General features: G+C 35.1%; 4 protein-coding genes across 5 annotated transcripts; 3 read left to right on the top strand and 1 right to left on the bottom strand.

Moving 5' to 3' along the window:
* The first annotated feature begins 1,232 nt into the window (after window positions 1–1,232).
* Window positions 1,233–8,925, top strand: LOC122595189 (chaperone protein DnaJ). The gene is made up of 11 exons (XM_043767520.1): window positions 1,233–1,694; window positions 4,821–4,889; window positions 5,097–5,189; window positions 5,367–5,488; window positions 5,733–5,928; window positions 6,022–6,197; window positions 6,438–6,567; window positions 6,901–7,061; window positions 7,980–8,068; window positions 8,290–8,386; window positions 8,513–8,925. Exons 1-11 carry the CDS (start codon window positions 1,386–1,388, stop codon window positions 8,556–8,558), a joined length of 1,488 nt encoding a protein of 495 aa, XP_043623455.1. The 5' UTR covers window positions 1,233–1,385; the 3' UTR covers window positions 8,559–8,925.
* A 22-nt stretch (window positions 8,926–8,947) lies between these two features.
* On the bottom strand, window positions 8,948–9,841 carry LOC122595191. The gene is made up of 2 exons (XM_043767521.1): window positions 9,458–9,841; window positions 8,948–9,157 (listed from the first exon to the last, which is right to left on the bottom strand). Exons 1-2 carry the CDS (start codon window positions 9,719–9,721, stop codon window positions 8,969–8,971), a joined length of 453 nt encoding a protein of 150 aa, XP_043623456.1. The 5' UTR covers window positions 9,722–9,841; the 3' UTR covers window positions 8,948–8,968.
* A 1,644-nt stretch (window positions 9,842–11,485) lies between these two features.
* LOC122597701 lies at window positions 11,486–15,416 on the top strand. The gene is made up of 4 exons (XM_043770270.1): window positions 11,486–11,744; window positions 11,934–12,023; window positions 12,132–12,254; window positions 15,367–15,416. The coding sequence occupies exons 1-4, from the start codon at window positions 11,486–11,488 to the stop codon at window positions 15,414–15,416; spliced, it is 522 nt and encodes a 173-aa protein (XP_043626205.1).
* Window positions 15,417–17,142: 1,726 nt separating this feature from the next.
* On the top strand, window positions 17,143–19,845 carry LOC122598383 (putative pentatricopeptide repeat-containing protein At3g15930). Of its 2 annotated transcripts, none has more exons than XM_043770978.1 (2): window positions 17,143–19,447; window positions 19,542–19,845. In XM_043770978.1, the coding sequence occupies exon 1, from the start codon at window positions 17,159–17,161 to the stop codon at window positions 19,070–19,072; it is 1,914 nt and encodes a 637-aa protein (XP_043626913.1). In that variant the 5' UTR covers window positions 17,143–17,158; the 3' UTR covers window positions 19,073–19,447; window positions 19,542–19,845. The 2 variants fall into 2 exon arrangements, with proteins under 2 accessions (XP_043626913.1, XP_043626911.1); XM_043770976.1 differs by having other exon boundaries at window positions 17,143–19,442.
* The last annotated feature ends 2,155 nt before the right edge of the window (window positions 19,846–22,000 follow it).

Here is a 22,000-nt window from a genome sequence, read left to right on the forward strand (position 1 = left end):
TTCCTTCTATCTCCAACCATCACCATATCATCTCCGACCACCACCATGATCCTTTGGCGACGGCGACCATCTCCGGGGAGACTTACTCATGTGTAAGTTAATTTTCCGGCGAGAATCAGGTTCGTTTTCAGGTAGATATGGTACGGGCCAGAGGCCCTCATCCGTTCTAAGCTGACCGTCAAGGGACGCATATGAGATTCATATGGATTTGATGGGCGGCGATTCAAGAGATGGTGACGGTTTGCTACGGTACGGACGAAGCCCTTGATGCCGGCGCCGGCACCGTGATTGGGGTGGTCGGAGATGATGGTGACTGGTGGTGGTTGTCTCACGAAGGAAAAAACCTAGAAATTTTAAACCCTAAAATGCTAAAAAAGTTGTACTTACACATGTGTACGTCTCGCCGGAGATGGTCGTCATCGCCGGAGGATCATGGTGGTGGTGGTGGTCGGAGATGGAAGAAAGAAGGAAGAAGAATGAGGAAATACCTTGTACTTTTTGTACTTTTTCAAACCCTCTGTGTTAAAAATAACTTTCCTCTATATATATATATACAGTGGCGGATCCAGACATTTCGTCAAGTGGAGGCTAAATTTGTTTTTTCATCGAATGAGTCTTTTATTCTTTGTAAGAGTGGGTTCTTTTTGCGATATGAGCCAAAATCTAGTGTAAAATGCATCAATATCCCATTATCGTGCTATAAGTCGTTGGGGTGGGTCTCCCCTGCCCCTTACACATTGGATCCGCCATGTATATATATATATATATCATATAATATCACTTGAAAAAAATATTACATTTAGTGTTTTTTAGAACAACAAACTAAATTATTATTAACATTAAACACCCCATTTTCCCCTTAAAGAAAACAATAATCCATTATAGCAATTTTCATTCGAACCCTGATAAGATATCTTAAAATCAAAACTCTTATTAATAGGACTTTCTTGACATTTTCAATGCGTAGTTATTCACATGTAAAGGTAAATAAGCTCCTTTAGAGAGTTTCCGTCTTGTTTGACATGAAGATCAAATTTTTCTTGTATTAGAGACAAAGTATATTGTTAACTACCCTACCCTATTAAGCTGAGAAGTTACAAAAAGTAAAACTCACATGAATGTATAAATGTAAAAAATGGAATGTGTGTAAACTCAATTAGCACAAGTCCATTGGACACTTTTATAGCCACCGTTTTTTGTTGGGGATGGTTCTCTCTTAACCACATCTTTTCTTCTTCTCCCTTCTTCCCACTTCCATTTTTCTACAAACCCAAAATAATCCTTTTTTACCCACTTTCCGATCTCCACACCAATAAACTACAAAACTTACAACAATGCATATCATCAAACACTTCTGAAACTTCACCAAAAAAATACCAACTAAAATGGCCACGTCATCTTTCACTCTAATCCCATCTTCTTCACTCAACAACTTCATTACTAGAGACACTTCTCTCTCTCCCTCATCTTCTTCTTCATCTTTCTTTGGCAATGGAACACTTTTATTCACCAAGTACAACAATTACAATTACAAAAGTTGTGTTTCATCTTCTTGGAAATTCAATAGTAAAAAAGGAAAAAGAAGTGGTGGGCTTTTGGTATATGCTGCTGCTGATTATTATTCAACACTTGGTATTCCAAAATCTGCTACTAGTAAAGATATTAAAGCTGCTTATAGAAAGTTGGCTCGCCAGGTATGCATACCATATATGTATATGTATTTTATCTGGGTTTATGTTATCTGGGTTAATCTTTAAATTGTATAAAGCTTTGATCTTTGCATTGTATACAAGTGCCCCCTTTTCGAATGAACTGATTTAAACCTTAGGACACACGGGTTTCTCCGTCGATTTAATCCTTTTAATTATAAAGTGTAATCAAGAATTGAAATTGCTTTTGTTATTGCCAGTTTGCTTACTAAGGTTATTGTTTTATTTCTATAGAGTTTTAATTTTTACATTGTATACATGTATTTTGGAATAAATTGAAATAAAGAATTAAGACTTGAACTTTATTGGTAGTTTTATTGTTAGGTTTTCTTTTATCTGTATAAAGATTGATCTGCACTGTCTTTATGTATACCCTTTTGGAATAAGCTGAAAAATTGGATTTTATTATTATAATTACTATATTATTATCATTAGTGTTATTGTGTAGAAAGTTATGAACTTTGCATTGTAATTTTGTGTTTGTATTTTGAGTAAGTTGAATTTAAGAATCAAGAACTGAACCTTTTTACTATGTCTTAGGGCTTTTTGTTATTACTAGGGTTATCGTTATCATTGTACAAAGTTTTGATCTTTGCATTGTATTCACGCGTTTGTTTGTGAAAATTTGAATTCAAGAATAAATAACTGAACTTTGTAAAAAAAAAAATGGTAGATTGATAGGAACCGCTTGATCCCATGTACCGAATTGGTACCCACATAACCCCTAGTAGGGATAGTGTCAAGGTAATTCAACCACTTAAATTCAATTCTGCCTCTGGCAAGATTCGAACCCAGGTTGCTCCTAGAAAGTGGCAGCTGGTGGCCAACTCTTCTACGAAGAGTTGGTTTATAACTGAACTTCGTATATGCAGCAATACAAATGGATGTTGGTACTAGGTTTATTGCCCATAAATTGAAGTGTAGTGACATTGACTAAATCTTAGGGAGTTAGTTCATTATCAGTGAATAGAGCAAGAGGGTATTTGGATGTTGACTTTGAAGAGTTTAAACTTTTTGAATGTTTGGGAAAGCGATTGTCTTTTATGAGTGTGGTTTCTTATTCTGTATAGTAACACAGACGTAGGTAAGAAGTTCGTACTTATAGAAACTGATGTCGCAATAATCGGATTTGATGTTTGCGTAAGTGAGTATTCGGTGTTTCTGATTGTTTACAGTTAAACTACAATAAGATTGAAGTTGGTGAGAAGCTGCTTGTGAAATACTGATTATCAAGATGGATCTGATTACCTACTTATCCATAACTTTATTCAACTAAATATCTTATCTAATATTGAATATTCAAGTCATGGGAATCAGCTTTAAGACTTTTGCCCAAACATCCTCTAATATTTGTTCTTGTTGATATTATTTTTAATTACAATGGATAGTTATTTCTTATAGTTTTTGTTTATGTAATTTCATTTTTCTGATTATATTCAAAAAGACAAGAACATCAAACTGACGATGTTGGATGTTTATAACTTTGTCATTCTGGTTTCAGTTGATCTTTTCCAACATAGTTCAGGGTATTATAGGGTCAGAAAATGGAAATGATGACAAGTAATTTAGCTTAGTTAGATATAATGCAATGCCACATTATGGAAATGGGTAGAATGCTTTTTGATTACCCCTCAACTCTTCGACCCACGTCCTTTTCCTCCTACCCCTCGTATTATCGCGTTCGTCAGTTTCAACATCCAAAGAGAATCCAATTTCAACCTGCTCCTTTGTATCCTTAGTTGAGGTCAGACTGCAACAAAGGTTAATTTCTTCGAAAGATTCAAATCGTGTGTCCTCCATGAAGCTTAGGAATTAGGATAATATAAGTGGATCTGAACATATGCCCATGGTCGAAAAGAGGTTTGAAAGTCCCTATGCCACCGGATCTACGAGATTAAGTATCTAATGTATAAGTGCGGAAAATCTTATACAAAAGCAATTGAACAACACGAATATGAATAAGAACTGGAACCGTATATTACTTGAGTAAATGCAATTACAAGTAAAATACCAAGTTCAGAAATATGAAAATGCTAAACGAAAATGACTGAGAGATTCTCAAGTTGCAACAAAAACTCTCCCTCACTCTCCCTGAAACCTAAACCTTACATCTATATATATAGGCTTAAACATGGACCGGGCTGGGCCGACGTCTCGTGTAGGTCGAGCTCAACCAAGTCAACACAAGTTTGACCAATTCGAGCTCGTGTAGATCGAGCTCGACCAAGTCAACACATTGACCAACTCGAGGTTGACTTTATTATATGAAATAAAATAGCGTTTATTAATAGACTCAAGACAAACTTCTATAATGATGTTGTCACCCGGAAATGCACCAACAAGGTTCATTAAACTTAATACCAATGAGAGAAAAAAAACCCAAGAATAGATGGATATTAGGCTTTATTGTTGGATGTTTTGACCCATTTTCCAAGTTCCGACATAATTGATGGACATAGTTTGGTCTCTTATTTATATTGTGGGTGATCATGAATTTTGCATGTTGATAAATATAGTTATATTTTTGTTACTTTGTACATATCCAAGCATCATGAATGTAGTGGGGATACGGGATACCCTTTGCCATTGCATTATATTCCCATTTCCCACCACCATTACCTTTTCATTCCTTGAAATGAACCAGGTGATCCCTAAATAACTATTGAATGGAGTTTTTACTTTTTGGTGCTAGTTTGCTTCTTGTTACCTCAAGATTAATCTTGAAACTAGACAGATGTTACATTTCATTGTTACCTCAAGATTAATCTTGAAACTGGACAGATGTTACATTTCATTTAGTTGGATCCATTTCTTTTATCTGTTTTACTTTGTACTTTGTAGTATTTGAATATCAAACAACATGCCTGTCATTCTGAACCAGTTGTCATTATTTGTATATATCTGTCTAGTTTCACCTCATGGGACAACACATTGTACATGCAACATCAAATGAATTTCTACGTTTTCATTACTCCTGATATATACTATCTACCCATGGGTAGGGGTAAGACTGTCTACATCTCACCTCCCCCATATCCTGGGTATGCCAGAATCGGGTACGGTTGTTGCTGTATATTACTCCTGATATGGGTATATTTCTCTTGTTTTTAGTATCATCCAGATGTCAATAAACAACCAGGAGCTACCGAGAAGTTTAAGGAGATTAGTAATGCCTATGAGGTATGGATACGAGATAAGTGTTTCTGACATTGTTGATCTTCTTGGCTTTTTGCCTTCTTATGTCAATGAACAAATAAAACCTTGATGCTGTTGATATGTGTTGTTCTTTTGGTTGGTTTGCAAAGAAATTTATGTTAAAGAGTTTCAAAATTCTTTCTTATTATAATATTCATGTTTTCTTTGATTGCTGAAGTATGACATTGTCAGGTTCTATCAGATGACAAGAAAAGAGCCATGTATGATCGCTATGGTGAAGATGGAGTTAAAAGCTCAGTAGGGGGACAAGCGGGTGCTTATGCGGTAATACTCATAGTTATTATACTTTCAGTGTGTGTTTTAATGATCTTTGGCTCATTAAGATGCTATAACAGTAGAAGGTTTTCTCAATTCTAGGCATTATAAAATTGGAATATAAAAAATATCCAGCCATAATGAATCTCCTGACATTAGATTGATGCTACTCTTAATTTTTCATAGACGAATCCATTTGATCTCTTTGAGACATTTTTTGGAACAAGCATGGGTGGTTTTGCTGGTGGTGACACAACTGGATTTGGAGGACGTCGTGCCAGTACTGTCGTCAAAGGAGAAGATATCCGGTGAGCTACATGACTTGTATTGTTGTTCTGGTGGCTTTAAGGATTACTTAGTATTTAGTAGAAAATGAGACGATTCACGTTATCTTCTTACTGGTTATAATTATAAACTTCAAATATACATATGTTTGTGATGTGAAAAGGCAGTCATATTGCAGTTTATGTTGCTTGATAGTCGACATGGGTACTTTTATGAGTATTTGTAAAGCTAAAAGAAGGCGTGGGTTGACGGTTTGATGTATTGCAGATATGACGTGACATTAGAATTTTCAGCTGCCATATTTGGAACGGAAAAGGAGTTTGAACTGTCTCATCTTGAAACATGTGATGTATGTACTGGGACTGGTGCAAAGGTAGGATCCAAGATGAGAATATGCTCTACCTGTGGTGGCAGAGGTCAAGTCATGAGGACAGAGCAAACACCTTTTGGTATGTTCTCACAGGTAATAAAGAGATTTCTGTACTCGCTAGTCAACAACAATTAATTTGAAAACTTTTAGTAATTCCTTTATGCTTTTTTCTTCTTCCATCTCTAGGTTTCTGTATGCCCAAATTGTAATGGAAATGGTGAGATGATTTCTGAGTACTGTCGAAAGTGTTCGGGTGAAGGACGCATACGTGTCAAGAAAGATATTAAAGTCAAAATTCCTCCTGGAGTCAGCAAGGGAAGCATCCTCAGGGTGACTGGAGAAGGCGATGCTGGTCCAAAAGGGTATTGTCTTCAATGTTCTCTGTCATGGATTATAGAAGTATTTGAAATTTTGAATCCTTATATTTATTAAATGATTGGATTAGTTTGACCCCGGGTCCTAATTGACAAAGTGTGCAGTTTGCTAAGCTTGACAAAAGACCAATGTGATAATTAAACATTGAACATTTCCTGTGGTGTCCTTTATTGTATTCTATGTGAGTTGAAGATATTCTAAAAGCTGATTTCTTTTATATTGAGCAGAGGTCCTCCAGGAGATCTGTATGTCTATCTTGGCGTTGAGGAAATACCTGAGATCCAAAGAGATGGCATCAATTTATTATCATCCATCTCCATTTCTTATCTTGATGCCATATTGGGAACTGTTGCCAAGGTGATTCTTTTTTGTTAACACTTGGTACTTGTGTGAAATAGGGACATAGGGTACAACTTTGTATTTGGGGTTTATGGTCTGAGTTGAATCTTGAAAATAATTGCATACATGTTTTAAGCAGTTTTAGTCCAGTATTACACAATACAAAATGTTGGTACATGCTACAGACAATTTAAGTATTTAAGCATTTTTTCTTCATATATGACATTATAGTTTTCATCCCTTGTGGGTGCCCATTGTGTTCACTTTTTTACTACTTTAGTCCTTTTTTTTAATCACATTGAGATGTATTGCATTTTCTTGTTGTTTATGTGTTGAATGTCGTTGTAACAGGTGAAGACAGTTGAGGGGATGACTGATCTTCAGATCCCTGCAGGTACTCAACCTGGCGATGTTCTTGTTTTGGCAAGGAAAGGTGCTCCAAAATTGAATAGACCTTCCATCCGCGGAGATCATTTATTCACCATTAAAGTTAGTATACCAAAACGAATCAGGTATGCAGTATGCTTCTCTATTTAATAGCAAGGTTGACTATGTTTAATGTGGTGCCTGCTTACTGCTTTTAGAAGATACTATTCTGTCAAAAGGTCAAAGTTTAGCTATCTCATGTAGTCGATGATTGATCATTCCAGATAATGCTATACTCCCTCCGTCGCAAATTTGTTGTCCACTACACAAACACAAATTAGAGCTTGCATTTTATTCTCGAATGACAATTTTTTCTTTTACCATTTAGTCAATGCTTTTTTGCATGTTGTAATTTTAATCTTAATTGGGCAATATAGGAAATTTAATTAATTACGAGTATATCTAACCATATTTAGAAGTGGACAATTATTTTGGGATGGAGGGAGTGTTATCTTTATATTACATGTTCTCGGTTATCACTAAAAACTAAAGGTCACATCTTGGATCCTATCAACAGCAACATAGAAGAAATTCAATACGGAAAGGAACAAAATTCAAAAAAAAAATCATTATTTTCTCATTCTGAGGACAGTTTTATAAAATATCCAAGTTATTCAACATGTTCATGATGAATTTGCCAACACACTTGGGTAACAGACTCTGGACTATAATTTGTGTTATCAAATATAGTAGGGTATGATTGTAAGTACTAAGTAGATTATGTGGTATGCCCTAGATCAATCTTCCAAAGGAAGTGCCTTTAAGGCTTCCACATAGAATGTTTCTTGTATCTGGGTTTCACAGCCTGGATTCGTTGAAAGCCTGTATTACTTGATATATAGACGACTTATATGGACATCCTATGGCTGATGGTTCAAGGATGACCCATAATGTTTTTAAACGATGTAAAGTTGATCGGTTATATCTTGAAGTTTACTTCAAAAATCAAGCATGAGTTGGTACCTGATTACTTTGCATATCTGTTGTGATATTGGTTGTTTTAGTGGCCAAGAACGTGAGCTTCTTGAAGAACTTGCTTCTCTGAATCCTGCCTCCACCCGCACTCGTTCTCGTTCTAATACTCAGCAAACCGGTAATTCTACATTTATGTTAATAATCATCATTTTTTTTCTATTATAGCTATGTTTTTGTATGTGTTATATGGCTGCTCTGCTTCGGAACTCTTAAAATGAAAGAATCACATCCATATACAATATTACAATGTACTACAACCCATCACACGCCAGCTAAAAGATGGTTGTGTTTTCAACATTCCCAGTATTCTGCAAATTAATGGTTTTCCTTGTTCTGCAGCTAAAATCACAGAAACTCAAGCTGATCCTGTTACCGAAGAAAGTAGCAGCTCAGAAGATCAAGATGACCCATTGAAGAAGCTAGCAGATGCAGCCGGGTATTTGTTTATTCTTTTAAGTTTACCCTACAACAATCTTTTGGCTGAAACTAGATTTTATATTTTTGATGCTTAATGTTTTAACTCTTGGAAAAGTGTGCTTTATATGTTTATTTTATGCTGCAGGTCTGCTGTAAAAGGAGTTTTAAATTGGTTCAAGGACAACTTCTAGTTCGGCAGTTTTAGCAGAGCACATTTTTAAAACTCTATTCTTCCGTCTAACATAGCTGGCAAAGATTTTCAGCACCTTCAAAACTTGATTTCAGAAGGATATCTTCCTCGGATTCCATCGAACATATTGATAAACCTCATGAAAGAATTCTTCAGTTATTCAGAAATTACACCTCTTTTAAGTTGATAAGATTGTTCACTGTCAGCATTTTTCGGTAAAACCATAGATGACATATCGATTCTCTGTATGTACAACCCTTTGCAAACTGTAAGAATTTTGCACCTACGAGCGATTGCTAATTTGTTGGTCAAAACAGATTGTGGTGAATTACCAGAATTTGACAATTAAATTATATGGTTTGGAATTACGATACTACTTGCACAATAATAAGAAGTGAAACTCGTGTTTATTTATTGTTGTTCAACGCGACTTTGCTTGATCAAAATAAGAATGGATACTAAAACAGGTGCGGATATCATAATGAGAGCTAGTGTGATGTTTGGCCTTGTGATCTCTGGCACAAGAATGCTGCCGTACTTTATTACAGCTGCGCCTGCGAAAGACCCAGCCCCGAGCTTCAGCAAAAAGTACAAATCATCCTGTTTATCAACAAATTAAAAATCATCAGCGGCCTGTTGAAAATGATAAAACATCACTTGAACCAAAAAAATAAAAAAATAAAGAAGACAAGATTTGGCTGTTGAGTGTTGACATTAGAAATGAGTCATGTTTAACATATTAATACATGTACTAAAATTGGTACATCTGTATCTAAGACCGTCTCCAACGTTATATATGTATTAAAAAAAAGTAGCTAAATGAATGTTTTGTGTCCATATAACACAAGTAGCCGGAAATTTAGGGAGGTAAGAAAGAAAAAAGAGAAGAGAAAAGAAGACCTCATCATCTGCATTTGAAGTTGAATTTGAATTTGGGGATTTGGAAGCTGCAGTGACTAGTGGTAGTAGATAGTCGCGGTTACGACGTGATGTCGACGTGGTGGTGAGGCGCAGTGAAATCAGTTCCCTTCTTCTTCTTCTAGTGGTAATATATGTAAGGGCAACTTTAGAAGACCCATGGTGATGATGATGATGATGATGATGATATACTGATGATTGTAGCAGTGGAACTTGGATTGCTGCTGCTGTTGCTGCTGTTAACATGACTGCGTTTGTGGTGGAGGCTTGAACCTTTATCCTTTTAGACTAGTACCTTTATTTTCTTTCTTTCTATTACACCATTCACAAGTCACCAACCCAATCACCAATCCAATCCCATCATTCACTTAAAATAAATTTTTTTTTTCCTTACCCTTTACTAGTATTGAATCCAACTTAACACAATAATTTTGATAAAATAACTAACTCAACCAAAATTATAAAAATTTCTTTAATTCACATTCTTTATATATAAAACTAGTAAGGTACTCGCGTAAAACGCCGGTAGTCATGACGACGACAATGTAGTGGTGAGAGTTGTTGGTGGTAGAGGCGATTTTGAGTGGTGCTACGTAAAAACAATTGATTTTAAATGGTTAATAGAAATATTTAAAAAATAATAATTGATAGTGTAATTTAATTTTTAAAACCATTTTAGACAATTTCTCTTGTAGTTACAACATGAAAGTGTTTTTTCATAATATAGTATAGATTAATTAAAAATTTAGCAAAACTTATATTGAGAATAAATAAGTTACAATTTATCATTACAAATAAATATAAGTTAGTTAGATTAAAAAGTCATTTAAAGAAATGCCATATATTAAAAAGTTAAGTTATGTACTAGCATTGTACCCGCGCGATGCGGTGGTGGTCGTGACGGCGACGGTGTGGTGGTGGAGGCGAGTGTTGGTGGTGGATGCGACGTCGAATGCCGTAGATAATTCATATAAAAGTAATTGATTTAAAAGGTTAATGGAGATATTTTAGAAAAACAAATGACTGATAGTGTAATTTAATTATTAATGTTAAGAGAATAGTGTATGTGAAAATATTTTAAAGGGTTGTAGCCTTGTAGATGAAAATATTACATAGGAGAGCATTTTAGATATTTCCCCTATGTAACTTTTAACATGAGGGGTATTTTCTTTAATATAGAATATAGATAAATTAAATTATAAATTTAAAATTAAACGTAAAAGTAAAAGTAAATAAAGAAAACAACCGAAAATACCTATACATGAAAGGTACCTCAAACATAGGTTGGTTCAACGAATAAATCGATCGCATGTAAGTTTTTAGTATTTTTTTTCTTTTCACGATTTACCAAACAAATTTCCTCGGGTCAAATATGTAATTAGGCCTCGGGCGGCCAGTGGTCCGTATTTTCTAATATTAAGGTTCCAATATATTTTTCGTGAATTTTCAAACTTAATAATAACATTTCTAATATTTGAAATTTAGCTGTCACATACTCACAAATAATATTTTATTAAAGTTTAACTATAATAAAAATAAACTTTGTCCTTAAATGCCATCAATACATAGAGTTTGACACTGAAAATGAGAAAGTTTGACCCCCAAAAAGATACATTTGACACTCCTATTGAAGAGGAGTTTATTTTTATAGTTAAATGAAAATATTTAAATTAATAAATAAAAGACGGGTGATTTAAAAAAAAAGAAAATATTTATATCATATAAAATATTTCTAACATTTTTAAAAATAAAAATAATTATAAATATAAGGAAATACATCAACTTTAGAGATCTTAATTAACTGCAGTTATATTGTTGTGTAGGGGGTAGTTATATATATATTCTAAACTTTGAAGAGGTTAATATGAAAGTTATCTTTTAACAACTCTTTGAAACTTCGAGCACCATTTTATGCAAATATATATACGAGTAAAACATAATCCCATAACTGTATACTACAAAGTTGAAACCCTAATCCGGCGGGCATGGAGGAACAAAGCGAAGAAAATCATGAAAGCAAATATTGCAGGCTACATTACGACGGCGAAAGCGGTGGCATCAGCAGCAGCGAGATTCGGGAACCGCCTGAGGGATACAGATACGTCTTACAGAAGATACAAACAGACAGGGGTGAGAAATATGTACCATTCGCGGTTCCCCTTAGTACAGCCCATACCCGGTTATCGTAAAACTATTCAACCCCCCGAAACCTCCTCAGAACCTTCACTTGAGGTTATGAGGTATCTGTATCCCGATTATGATCCTTCAGGCACACATATATATATATTTTTAAAAATTTAGTTTTAGTAGCCCTAATACATTACAGATATATATAATAGCTTGTGAGATTTCCTTGTTATATATTTGGTTAATAGAATGTTTTTGTTTTCGCATTAATTAATTAATATTGATTTGATGATATAAGTTTAACCAATTTGAATTCATATTACTATTGTAGATCCCTCTGCTCCCGTAACACCACGAAACCCGAAGATTCCCTTTAAACCTTTAGTCTTCTTGAATGAAGACCATAAGAAGTTCATGTTAGGTGAAATAATCTTGTTTTCAATCTTCTTGTTATTATATTTATTTGCTGAAGCAATTCACTTATGATATTGGCTTTTGTGTTTGGTTGCTGGTCAATTATATATATTAGATTTGCAAGCAGATTGCATCAAGAAACAAGCCGAACGAGAAGCCGAAGACAAGCGCCGCAAAGAGAAGTCTTTGGATGATTTAATAAACCGTAATCTTGCCAAGCTATTTCCTGCTTCTTCCGGTAACCATTAAATCCGCTCTTATGTATCTGCTGTCAAAATGTTCTGATTAATCTGCTCAAGGTCTGATATTATCTATTACATAACAAAGTTATATTATAATAAAAATCATATCTATTACAATAAATAGATGTGTTGGTCTTTAAATAATAAAAATAGCCCATACTTTTTTTTTTTGTTGTTGAAAAGTGAATTATATTACTGTCCCAAATTTACAATAAAATCAACTTGGACATATCCAAGATTCAAACAGCCATTAACCATCCTTCAACAACTAATATCTACACTCTGAAACTAATACTCAGCAATATATTCTACCAAAAATACCCACAAATCACAATTCTTCCTACATTCCAATCAAATATATTCTGCAATCCATATTCTATGACTATACTAGTATGAGACCAAGTAGTCCCATCTTGCATGACTCACTAATCACTATTCCCATATGCATATACAGTCATCCAGCACCCCATGTGTTGGTCTTTAAGGGTGGACTGAGTGGTGAGGGGAGGGACCGGTACCGGGCCGGTACCGGTTGGCACACCGCGCCGACCCCCGGTACCGGTTGGGTGGGGAGCGTATTGGATACAGTGGTGCCCGATGTGGTGCCGGCTTATTCGACCATTGGAAGCTTGAAAAAAAAAAGTCACGTGGGACCCACACCCAACGGTTACACCCCTCTCTATTTCTTCTCTTTCTCTTCTTTTTTTCTTTCTTCTTTCTCCTTCTTTCTTTGCTGCACTCGTATGTTTCTTTTTTTTTTCTTTCAACACACACACATATATCATCTATCCACATATATCATATTTAAGTAATCATCTAAACAATCATGAACCCTTTCTTCAACAATCCTATATTTTTTGACAATCACGGCCCAACACCCCCAAATTTCCAATCGGACTCGAGTTCATCCGACGAGACGGAACGGTATATTAATCTATTCACAATGGTGCATTATGCGATTCAACAAGATGTCCGTGATACTGCCTCCTCTTCAAGAAAGTATACAAAACGCGACGATCGTATTGAGTCTCACAACCGTCTTTTTCGAGATTACTTTGCCGAGGAACCGAAATTTGATGAGACTTTTTTTAGACAACGGTTTCGTATGAGTAGACGGTTGTTTGTGAAGATAACTTCAGATTTGGAAAACAATTTTAGTTTTTTTCAAAGGAAGATGGACGCTCGTGGTAAATGGGGGTTTTCGGCTTTACAGAGATGCACATCTGCAGTTCGCCAGTTAGGATACGGTAGTAATCCCGACAGTTTAGATGATTACTTAAATATGTCGGAAAGATCGTCGCATGACACCCTTAATGCTTTTTGTGATGGTGTCATTCGATTATACCGGCATGAATATTTGCGTAGGCCAACGCGTACTGATACGCAACGCATTCTTGATCATCATGCGTCTTATCATGGTTTCCCGGGCCTGTTAGGTATATATTTACTTATATATATATATATATTACATAGTATAGTTAATAATGTGTATATATATTACGTAGTTTAGTTAATATTTTCGGTATAATAAATGTGTTTATAGGGAGTCTTGATTGTACACACTGGGCTTGGGATAATTGTCCAGTAGCTTGGCGTGGCCAGTACACGCGAGGTGACCATCACGGGCCGACGATATCGCTTGAAGCAGTTGCATCACAGGATTGTTGGATTTGGCACGCATACTTTGGTGTTGCCGGTTCAAACAACGACATTAATGTGTTGAACCAATCTCCTTTGTTCAATCCTTTTGAAGACGACACAGTACCGTTGGTTCCTTTCACTGTAAATGGAACCGAATATCAGTACCCGTATTATCTCGTGGATGGGATCAACCCAAGATATGCGATGTTTGTGAAAACGATTTCCCATCCAACCGGTGAGAAAAGGATTCGATATGCTAAGGCACAGGAGGCTGCAAGGAAGGATGTGGAGCGAGCTTTTGGTATTATCAAAAAAAAAAGAAAAGGAAAATACTTAGAGAACCAGCACGACAAATGGAAGAAAGTCCCATCCGTAAGATCATGTATGCGTGTTGTATTCTACACAACATGATTTTAAAAAACGAGGACCACGCTATAAGTCTTGATTACATTCCAGATCCCCCGGTTGCGCCACAGCCATCGGATGAACGACTGTTAGTGATACAGAACCCAAGCGTTCACGAAGATCTTAAGATGGATCTCATTGACCATATTCATCGCACATTCATCCCGGGCATCGATCGTTAGTTTATTTATGTATTGTTTGTCGTTTCGTTTAATATTGTAGTTTGATGTTTTACTTTGTTGTTTGTGTTTTGTTTTTAATATTGTATTAGTTTTAATTTATGAAATAAAATGTTTTAGTTTTAAAAATAAATAGAAATTAAATTAAATAGAAAAGGGTGGGGAGGGGAGGGGTGGCGAGGTGCTCCTAGCATTAGGGGAGGGGAGGGGAGGAGAAGAAAAATCGGGGAGGGGAGGGGAGGAGTGGGCAAGCTCTCCCCCCACCCTAAATAATAAAAAAAAGATTTGCTAACTAGTGCCCCTAGTGCACTAACTTAGGAATTTCTATTTTTAAATCAATAATTAATACATATTTTCATATTTTAGGAAAGTTACACTTCATTAAATGCTTCTTAACTAGTGCACTAAGGGCACTAGTTAGCAAATCCCTAATAAAAATAGCCCATACTTTCAATCTGCTTAAATCATAAATTGCTAGCGCTAAGGTGTTGGTCTTGAAATAATAAAAATAGCCCATACTTTCAATCTGCGTAAATCATAAAATGCTAGCGGCTAAGGTGTTGGTCTTTAAGGTAATGAATTATCCATGCGAATAGTAGTAAATTTAGGCCATTTGCCATATGCAAGGCAATTACTTGCTCAGGAATGATTACAAGTTCATAAAGTCCATATCTTGTTGCTGGTAATTGGCTTACATATGGCCTAAAAGTTTACTACTGGATAATTCTACTTGGTGTGTGTGTGTGTTTGAATCTAAAATCAACTTTTATATCGAGGATATATCAGAGCCCATATCCAAATGAATCACACTGCATAACTATCATTTGGCTATGTGTACAAATATGTATTCAATTTTAACCCGTTTGTATTGGTTGATTCTTAGGTACCAAAGCTGACCAGAACCTTGGTGACTCAAGTTCAACCATAGTGTAAAATCTTGGAATCTAAATACTGCAGCCGTTTTTAAACAAGTGCTGCTACTAACTAGCTAGTAGCAATCAAATCTACTCTTATATAGTTGCTGGGTTTTACATTTTATTACTAGTGTTTGTGTCGAGGTATATGTAAGTACTTGAATTTTGGCAAATGGGTGGATCGTTTGTGTAAGCCATCTTTGCATTTTAATAAGTTGTATACAAGCATAATGCCCGCACGTTGCGGCGGAATTTTGTTTTAGGAATGACAATTTGTTATCAGGGTAGATACGGTAATTTAGTGTTGTAGTGTACAGAGGACCATTTTGAGAACCATATATATAGTGAAAGGGGCTTTTTGGAAGGAAAAAAAAATTATGCTTAATTTTTTAAGAGATGCCATAAATAAAACTTCAAAATGTTTTATAAGGAAGTATAGATATACTTTGGAATTTGTGCGTCTGTTAGACAATCTACTCTTTTCCTTGATATGTATCTTAAAAGTGTCTCTCTATTCTTAGGTAGTGGAAAAATTGTTTATATCTCAACTCGATTAAGCCTCTAACAATGCGACTGGTATGCTTTGGTCACAATTTTGTGTCATCAAATGAATCCTTTTCATTTTTAACTTTCAGTTTAATGGTCATTTTTATCGGTCATTACTTATATTTGGTGAGTTATTTATTAGCCATGGCAGAATAAAGGCGTAATGGTCATTTATAGGCCATTACTTACATCTGGTGACTTATTTATCAGCCATGGCAAAATAAAAGGCTTACGCCGTGTTTTGTTCAAAAATTACTAAAAAGATAACGAACTAAACGAAGTATCAAATCTGTATATGTGGTGGTGTGCCCGAATTTAGTTTTGTAATCCGATATATTCTTTTTTAATTTGGCCGATAATCATTAAACTTCGTCAGAAAACTTCAAAATAACATGATTTTTATTAGTATTTTTTGGGTTTTTTTTTCTTTAAGGCAAATAAATTAATACAAGGAAAAGTGACACCCACCTAAATTAAGTTAAAAAAAACTCACTCACATTTAATTGGTTTTTCTAAAGGTAAACTGAGACTTATATATGTATTTTCAAAAAAACCGGAGGTTCGAAAATATAATTTATTTTCATCAGTTGTACATATACTTCGGAATTTTTGCGTCTTTAAGGCAATTTACTCTTTTCCTTGATGAGCTGTATCTTAAAAAGTGTGCCTCTATTCTTTTAGATAGGGGTAAAATTGTGTATATCCTCGCCTCCAATACCCCAACGATGTGCTGTTATGCTTTGGGCACAATTTTTTGTAATCAAATTAATCCTATTCATTTTTAACTTGCAGTTTAGGGGCCACTTATCGACCAGCACCTAATATTGGTGACTTAACAGAAAGGCTGACACTATGTTTTGACCAAAAATTACTAATAGGAAAAAAAAAAAAGGATAATTAAGGATCAAATTCGTTTGTGAGGTGGTGTGCCTGAGTGATTTGTATGCTAAATAAGACAAAGTAAGTAAAGAGTATTATTTTTTCAGGATGGATTTCCATCATAAAACCTGGTATGATTGTTTGTGGGCGATAAGAGTATTAGTGTAATAAAAACAATCAAGCAAGCAAGCCTGCCTATTCTTCAAGTTCGAACAACTCGAACGTTTTGTTACATATTTTGTACAAAAAAGTTCGAATAATATAAATTTGTTGTCACATATGTAGACTAATAATAATAATTTTGTTGGTTTGTTCCAAAGGTAGGTGTATCAATCAATGTTGAAAACAGACCCTTATCTGCTTACACTTTTTTCCGTATGCAAATCGATGGAACAAGTTAAGCAAATCCACTTACAAACAATCACACGAGGTTTTAGCCTGCACCCTTATGTATATTCCAAACTTATAACTTATTATTGCTCTACTAAACAACATCCAGCAGGCAGTGTTGATAACGCCCGCAAACTGTTTGACGTAATTCCTGAACCAAACGTCTTCCTATGGAATACAATGATCAAGGGCTACATTCATACAAGTCGTATACAAAATGCTGTATCTATGTATGTAAAAATGTTGAGGAGCAATGTGAAACCGGATTGTTATACATTTCCGTTTCTGCTAAAGGGGTTTACACAACGGGTCGAGTTGGTTAATGGGAAGGGGATACATTGTCATTTGTTTAAGTTCGGGTTTGGTCCTAATGTAGCCGCGGAGATATCTTTGATACATATGTATTCGTTATGTGGGAGTTTGGAGGCCTCAAGAAAGGTTTTTGATACAAGTTTAAAAATGGATGTTGTCACTTGGAATATCATGATTGCCGGCTATAATAGACGGAAATTGTTTGATGAATCAAGAAAGCTTTTTCTTGAAATGGAGGAAAGAAGAGTGGAACCTACTTTTGTTACTCTTGTTTCAATGCTGTCGGTTTGTTCAAAATTAAAGGACGTTGATGGTACGAAGCACGTACATGGGTTGGTTAAGGAGAGCAAGGTTGAGCCTAATTTGGTAGTGAATAATGCTTTGATTGACGCATATGCAGCTTGTGGGGAGATGGATGCTGCATTGGCAGTTTTCGAGGGCATGAAATCCAGAGATGTGATTTCTTGGACTGCTTTAATATCTGGCTTTGTTAACGTAGGGAAAGTTGACATAGCTCGTGAGTTTTTTGATCAAATGCTGGACAGAGATTTGGTTTCATGGACAGTAATGATTGACGGGTATGTCAAACAAAATAGATTTAAGGAGGGTTTGATGCTGTTTAAAAATATGCAAGATGCAAAAGTAGAACCAGATGAGTTCACCGTGGTCACCATTCTTACAGCTTGTGCAAACACGGGTGCACTCGAGTTAGGTGAGTGGGTGAAGGTTTGCATTGACAAGAATAAAATTAAGATCAAGAAGGACATTGTGGTGGGTAATGCACTTATTGACATGTATTTTAAATGTGGGGAAGTGGGTAAAGCAGTGGATGTTTTCGAGAAAATCCCTGCAAGAGATAAGTTCACTTGGACGACTATGATTGTTGGTTATGCTATGAATGGATTTGGAAATGAAGCTATTAACATGTTCAATTTGATGTTGAATGCGTCGATAAAACCAGATCATGTATGTTACCTTGGTGTTCTCAGTGCATGTACTCACACAGGTATGGTGGATGAAGGCAGAAAGTTTTTTGCTAGCATGACCATCCACCATGAAATTGAACCCGAGGTTGAACATTATGGGTGTATGGTTGATCTTTTGGGACGGGCTGGGCTTTTAGCGGAAGCGTATGATCTTATAAACAGTATGCGGATTAGACCAAATTCGGTTGTTTGGCGTGCTCTCCTTGGTGCTTGTGGGATCCATAAGGATGCTGATTTGGCTGAAATAGCAGCCAAAAAACTTGTTGAATTGGAGCCAGAAAATGGTGGGGTGTATGTATTATTATGTAACATATATGCCGCTTGCAATAGATGGGAAGATTTACGTGAATTAAGAAGTCTGATGATGATTAGAGGGGTAACAAAAACCCCAGGTTGTAGCTCCATAGAGATCTATGGTAATATTCATGAATTTGTCGCACGGGACAGATCTCACATACGATCTGATGAGATATACGGAATGGTGGAGATGATCACTGAAGATCTGAGAGTTTCTGGGTATGCTCCTCAGACTAGTGAGATATTTCTTAATATAGAAGAGTAGACATAAGAATTCAATTTGGATTATATGATGAGACTTTTACAAAGAGACTGTTGTTGTAAGGGCTAACTGCATAAAGGGACCTCATGAGTCATGTCTGCCATTAACCCACAAGATTTTGAAAGAGCATGGCGCATAAGTATCGATTGAAGTTGAATAAATTGCACAGACGCCCGACCTCTGCTTTAGATGGATTATAAAAATACTTCATAATTCATTTTATTCGAATGCTTTGAAGGAGGGGAAGCCTGCCAAATAGTATCCTTCAGATAAGGGTACCCGGGATTTACAATCTACAAAGCCAGTTTGAAGCCATGATTGATCCATAATTCCATAATCCACCATCATATTCTGCCAAGTTCAAGTCCCCCTGGTCTGGTAGATTAATTTTTTTTTTTTTTAAATAAAAAACCGGTCTTGTGAAGAGTTAAAACTGCTCTCAGATCATTTATAAGTATATAAACTTGTTCAGGTTCACGCATGTCTCCCGGCTTATGTGGGGAAAACATCAGCCAGAAGCAATAGTGAGCAGTATGCCAGGAGGCCCGGCCAGGACTTGATGAGTTGATCGATAAGTACGTGTGCCTAGCTTGTAGACGGCCTCCCTCCCAACATTTTGGGATAAGTAAGTTGGTGTGATAAACTCAGGTTCAAATAGCTAAATGCACATATCGAATAGTTCTCAGAGACAGAAATAATTGTTTCCACACTAAAAAATGTTTCTCATTTTTTATTTACTGTAATATAATTTGGTTGCTAATTTGAAGTTAAATACTGGAATCTAAAATCCACATGGGTGTTTGGTAGGAAGGAATCATAGAGAATGGAAATGTAATAGAGAATGGAAATAGTGAGAAAGAGAATGAATTTCGTTGTTTGGTATCCACAGAGAATGGATATATAAAAAAAATAAAATTTTAAAAAATAATACATTTATTACATATAACATCTTTAAAAAAAATAAAAAATTTTCATTCTCACCCATTCTCTACAATTTGTAGAGAATGGAGAGAATGAAATCGATTCTCCTTTCTCATTCCCTTTCTCCATTACAAACAAACAAGAGAAGTCTTTCCCATTCTCTTTCTCCCTTTTCCATTCCATCCTACCAAACACCCATGTACGAGTAATTTATCTAGATTTAATAATAAAATAGAACCAAAGATAAGTAACAAAGTTGCAGATATCACCAAAAAAAACAGAAAAAAACTCAGCGTATATGTTTTTTTTTTTAAACATTCAGCGTATATGTTATAAATATGTATTTTGTTGACAAAAGTAAAATATTAATTTCACTACAACCACGTATGCCGATCTATTTAACTTTTGACGAATCAGCCTTATAATTCCACCTCAACATCCATGCATTGCTTTGCTTACGTGCTCCACAGTTTCAAATGTTTCCGTTATGTTTGCCGGTTGATATATGTAGAGCTAAAAACTACTACAATCTTACACTATGTTCTCAAGTTTTTTATGAGAAAGAAAAGAAAGGAAGCTAATAAGGTGTTTGGTAGGAGAAAATCATTGGGAATGGAAATGTAATAAAGAATGGAATAGTAGGAAAAAAAATGAGTATTTGGAAAGAGAATAATTACATTGTTTGATAATAACAGAGAATCATAATAAGAGAAATATAAAAAATAAACAAATTAATATGAATTTTTTTTTAACAAAAACTAATTATAATATCATAATATAAATAATTAAAATTAATAATTAAATACATGAGAAAAAAAGAAAAAAAAAGTAATTTGATTCCATTCTCACCATTCTTCACCATTTTGGGAGGAATCATGAGAATGGAAATGATTCCCCCTTCTACCTCTTCATTTCCATTCTCTTGTGTAACCAAACAAGGGAAGTGATTCTCATTCCATTTCCACCCTTTCCATTCCACCCTACTAAACACCTCTTAGGGATGTGAATAAGGGGTTATGGACGAGTTTATTTTACTTTTTCTTTCAAAACTGGTTTTAAATTTTTAATTGTATTCTTGTCAAAACTCAAACAAACAAAAATCTGTTATTTGGGTTTTTACTAAATGAAACCGAAAAGACTTACGTTAAAATGTATTAAATAGTTGTGCATTAACATAAAATTTAGAAATGGACTTTTGATATAAAAAGTTACAATCTATTTATGTATGTTAAGTAAAATCCTTATAAGTCTTAAGGGCTTTATTTAGCATTTAAGTTGTTGAAGATAAGCTACCTTATTTTGTGTTGTCTGACAAATGGACCGTTTTATTTGTTTCGGAATCCAATAGTGATCATAGCAAAATGAGTAACATGGCCGAAACTTCATTCTCGATTGGTTTTATGATCCGGGTCTTGTAAAGTCAAAAGAACTTGAAGTAAGATCTTGATTAACAACCTTTGTCGATTGGTTTTATGATCCGGGTCTTGTAAAGTCAAAAGAACTTGGTAAGATCTTGATTAACAACCTTTGCTATATACACGTGTGTAATATTAGTTACACAAAGGTAAAATTGGAAACAGAAGAAATGAGAGTTTCTCTTTCTCATAACGAAATTGGTCCTCAATATTTAAGGCTTGCTATTTAAGACATATATAGAATCATATTGGGTGAGGGGTGGGTTGGAAGCAATTTACTCAAGTCTTCTTACAACTTACAAGAGCAATATAGTCAATTATATATATATATATATATAAAGCAAGTTTGCTTTGTGAGACAAATGTATTGTAGCTAAAAGTATAAGCTATAAAGCTAGAGATACAACTATATAATGCATAGATAAAACAAAAACATCTAATAACTTTAACGGCCGTTAAATATAACCATAAAAAATACTACAAATCAAGTCCTTTTTCTAACTGTCGTATTTACAGTTTGCTCCCCCAAAGATTTATTGTTGCACAACCAAAATAATTAACGGTTATGTGTTGTTTGGCTAACTAACGGTAGGTA

The sequence above is a fragment of the Erigeron canadensis genome, chromosome 4 (genome assembly GCF_010389155.1).
Source record: "Erigeron canadensis isolate Cc75 chromosome 4, C_canadensis_v1, whole genome shotgun sequence".
Taxonomy (NCBI): Eukaryota; Viridiplantae; Streptophyta; class Magnoliopsida; order Asterales; family Asteraceae; genus Erigeron; species Erigeron canadensis.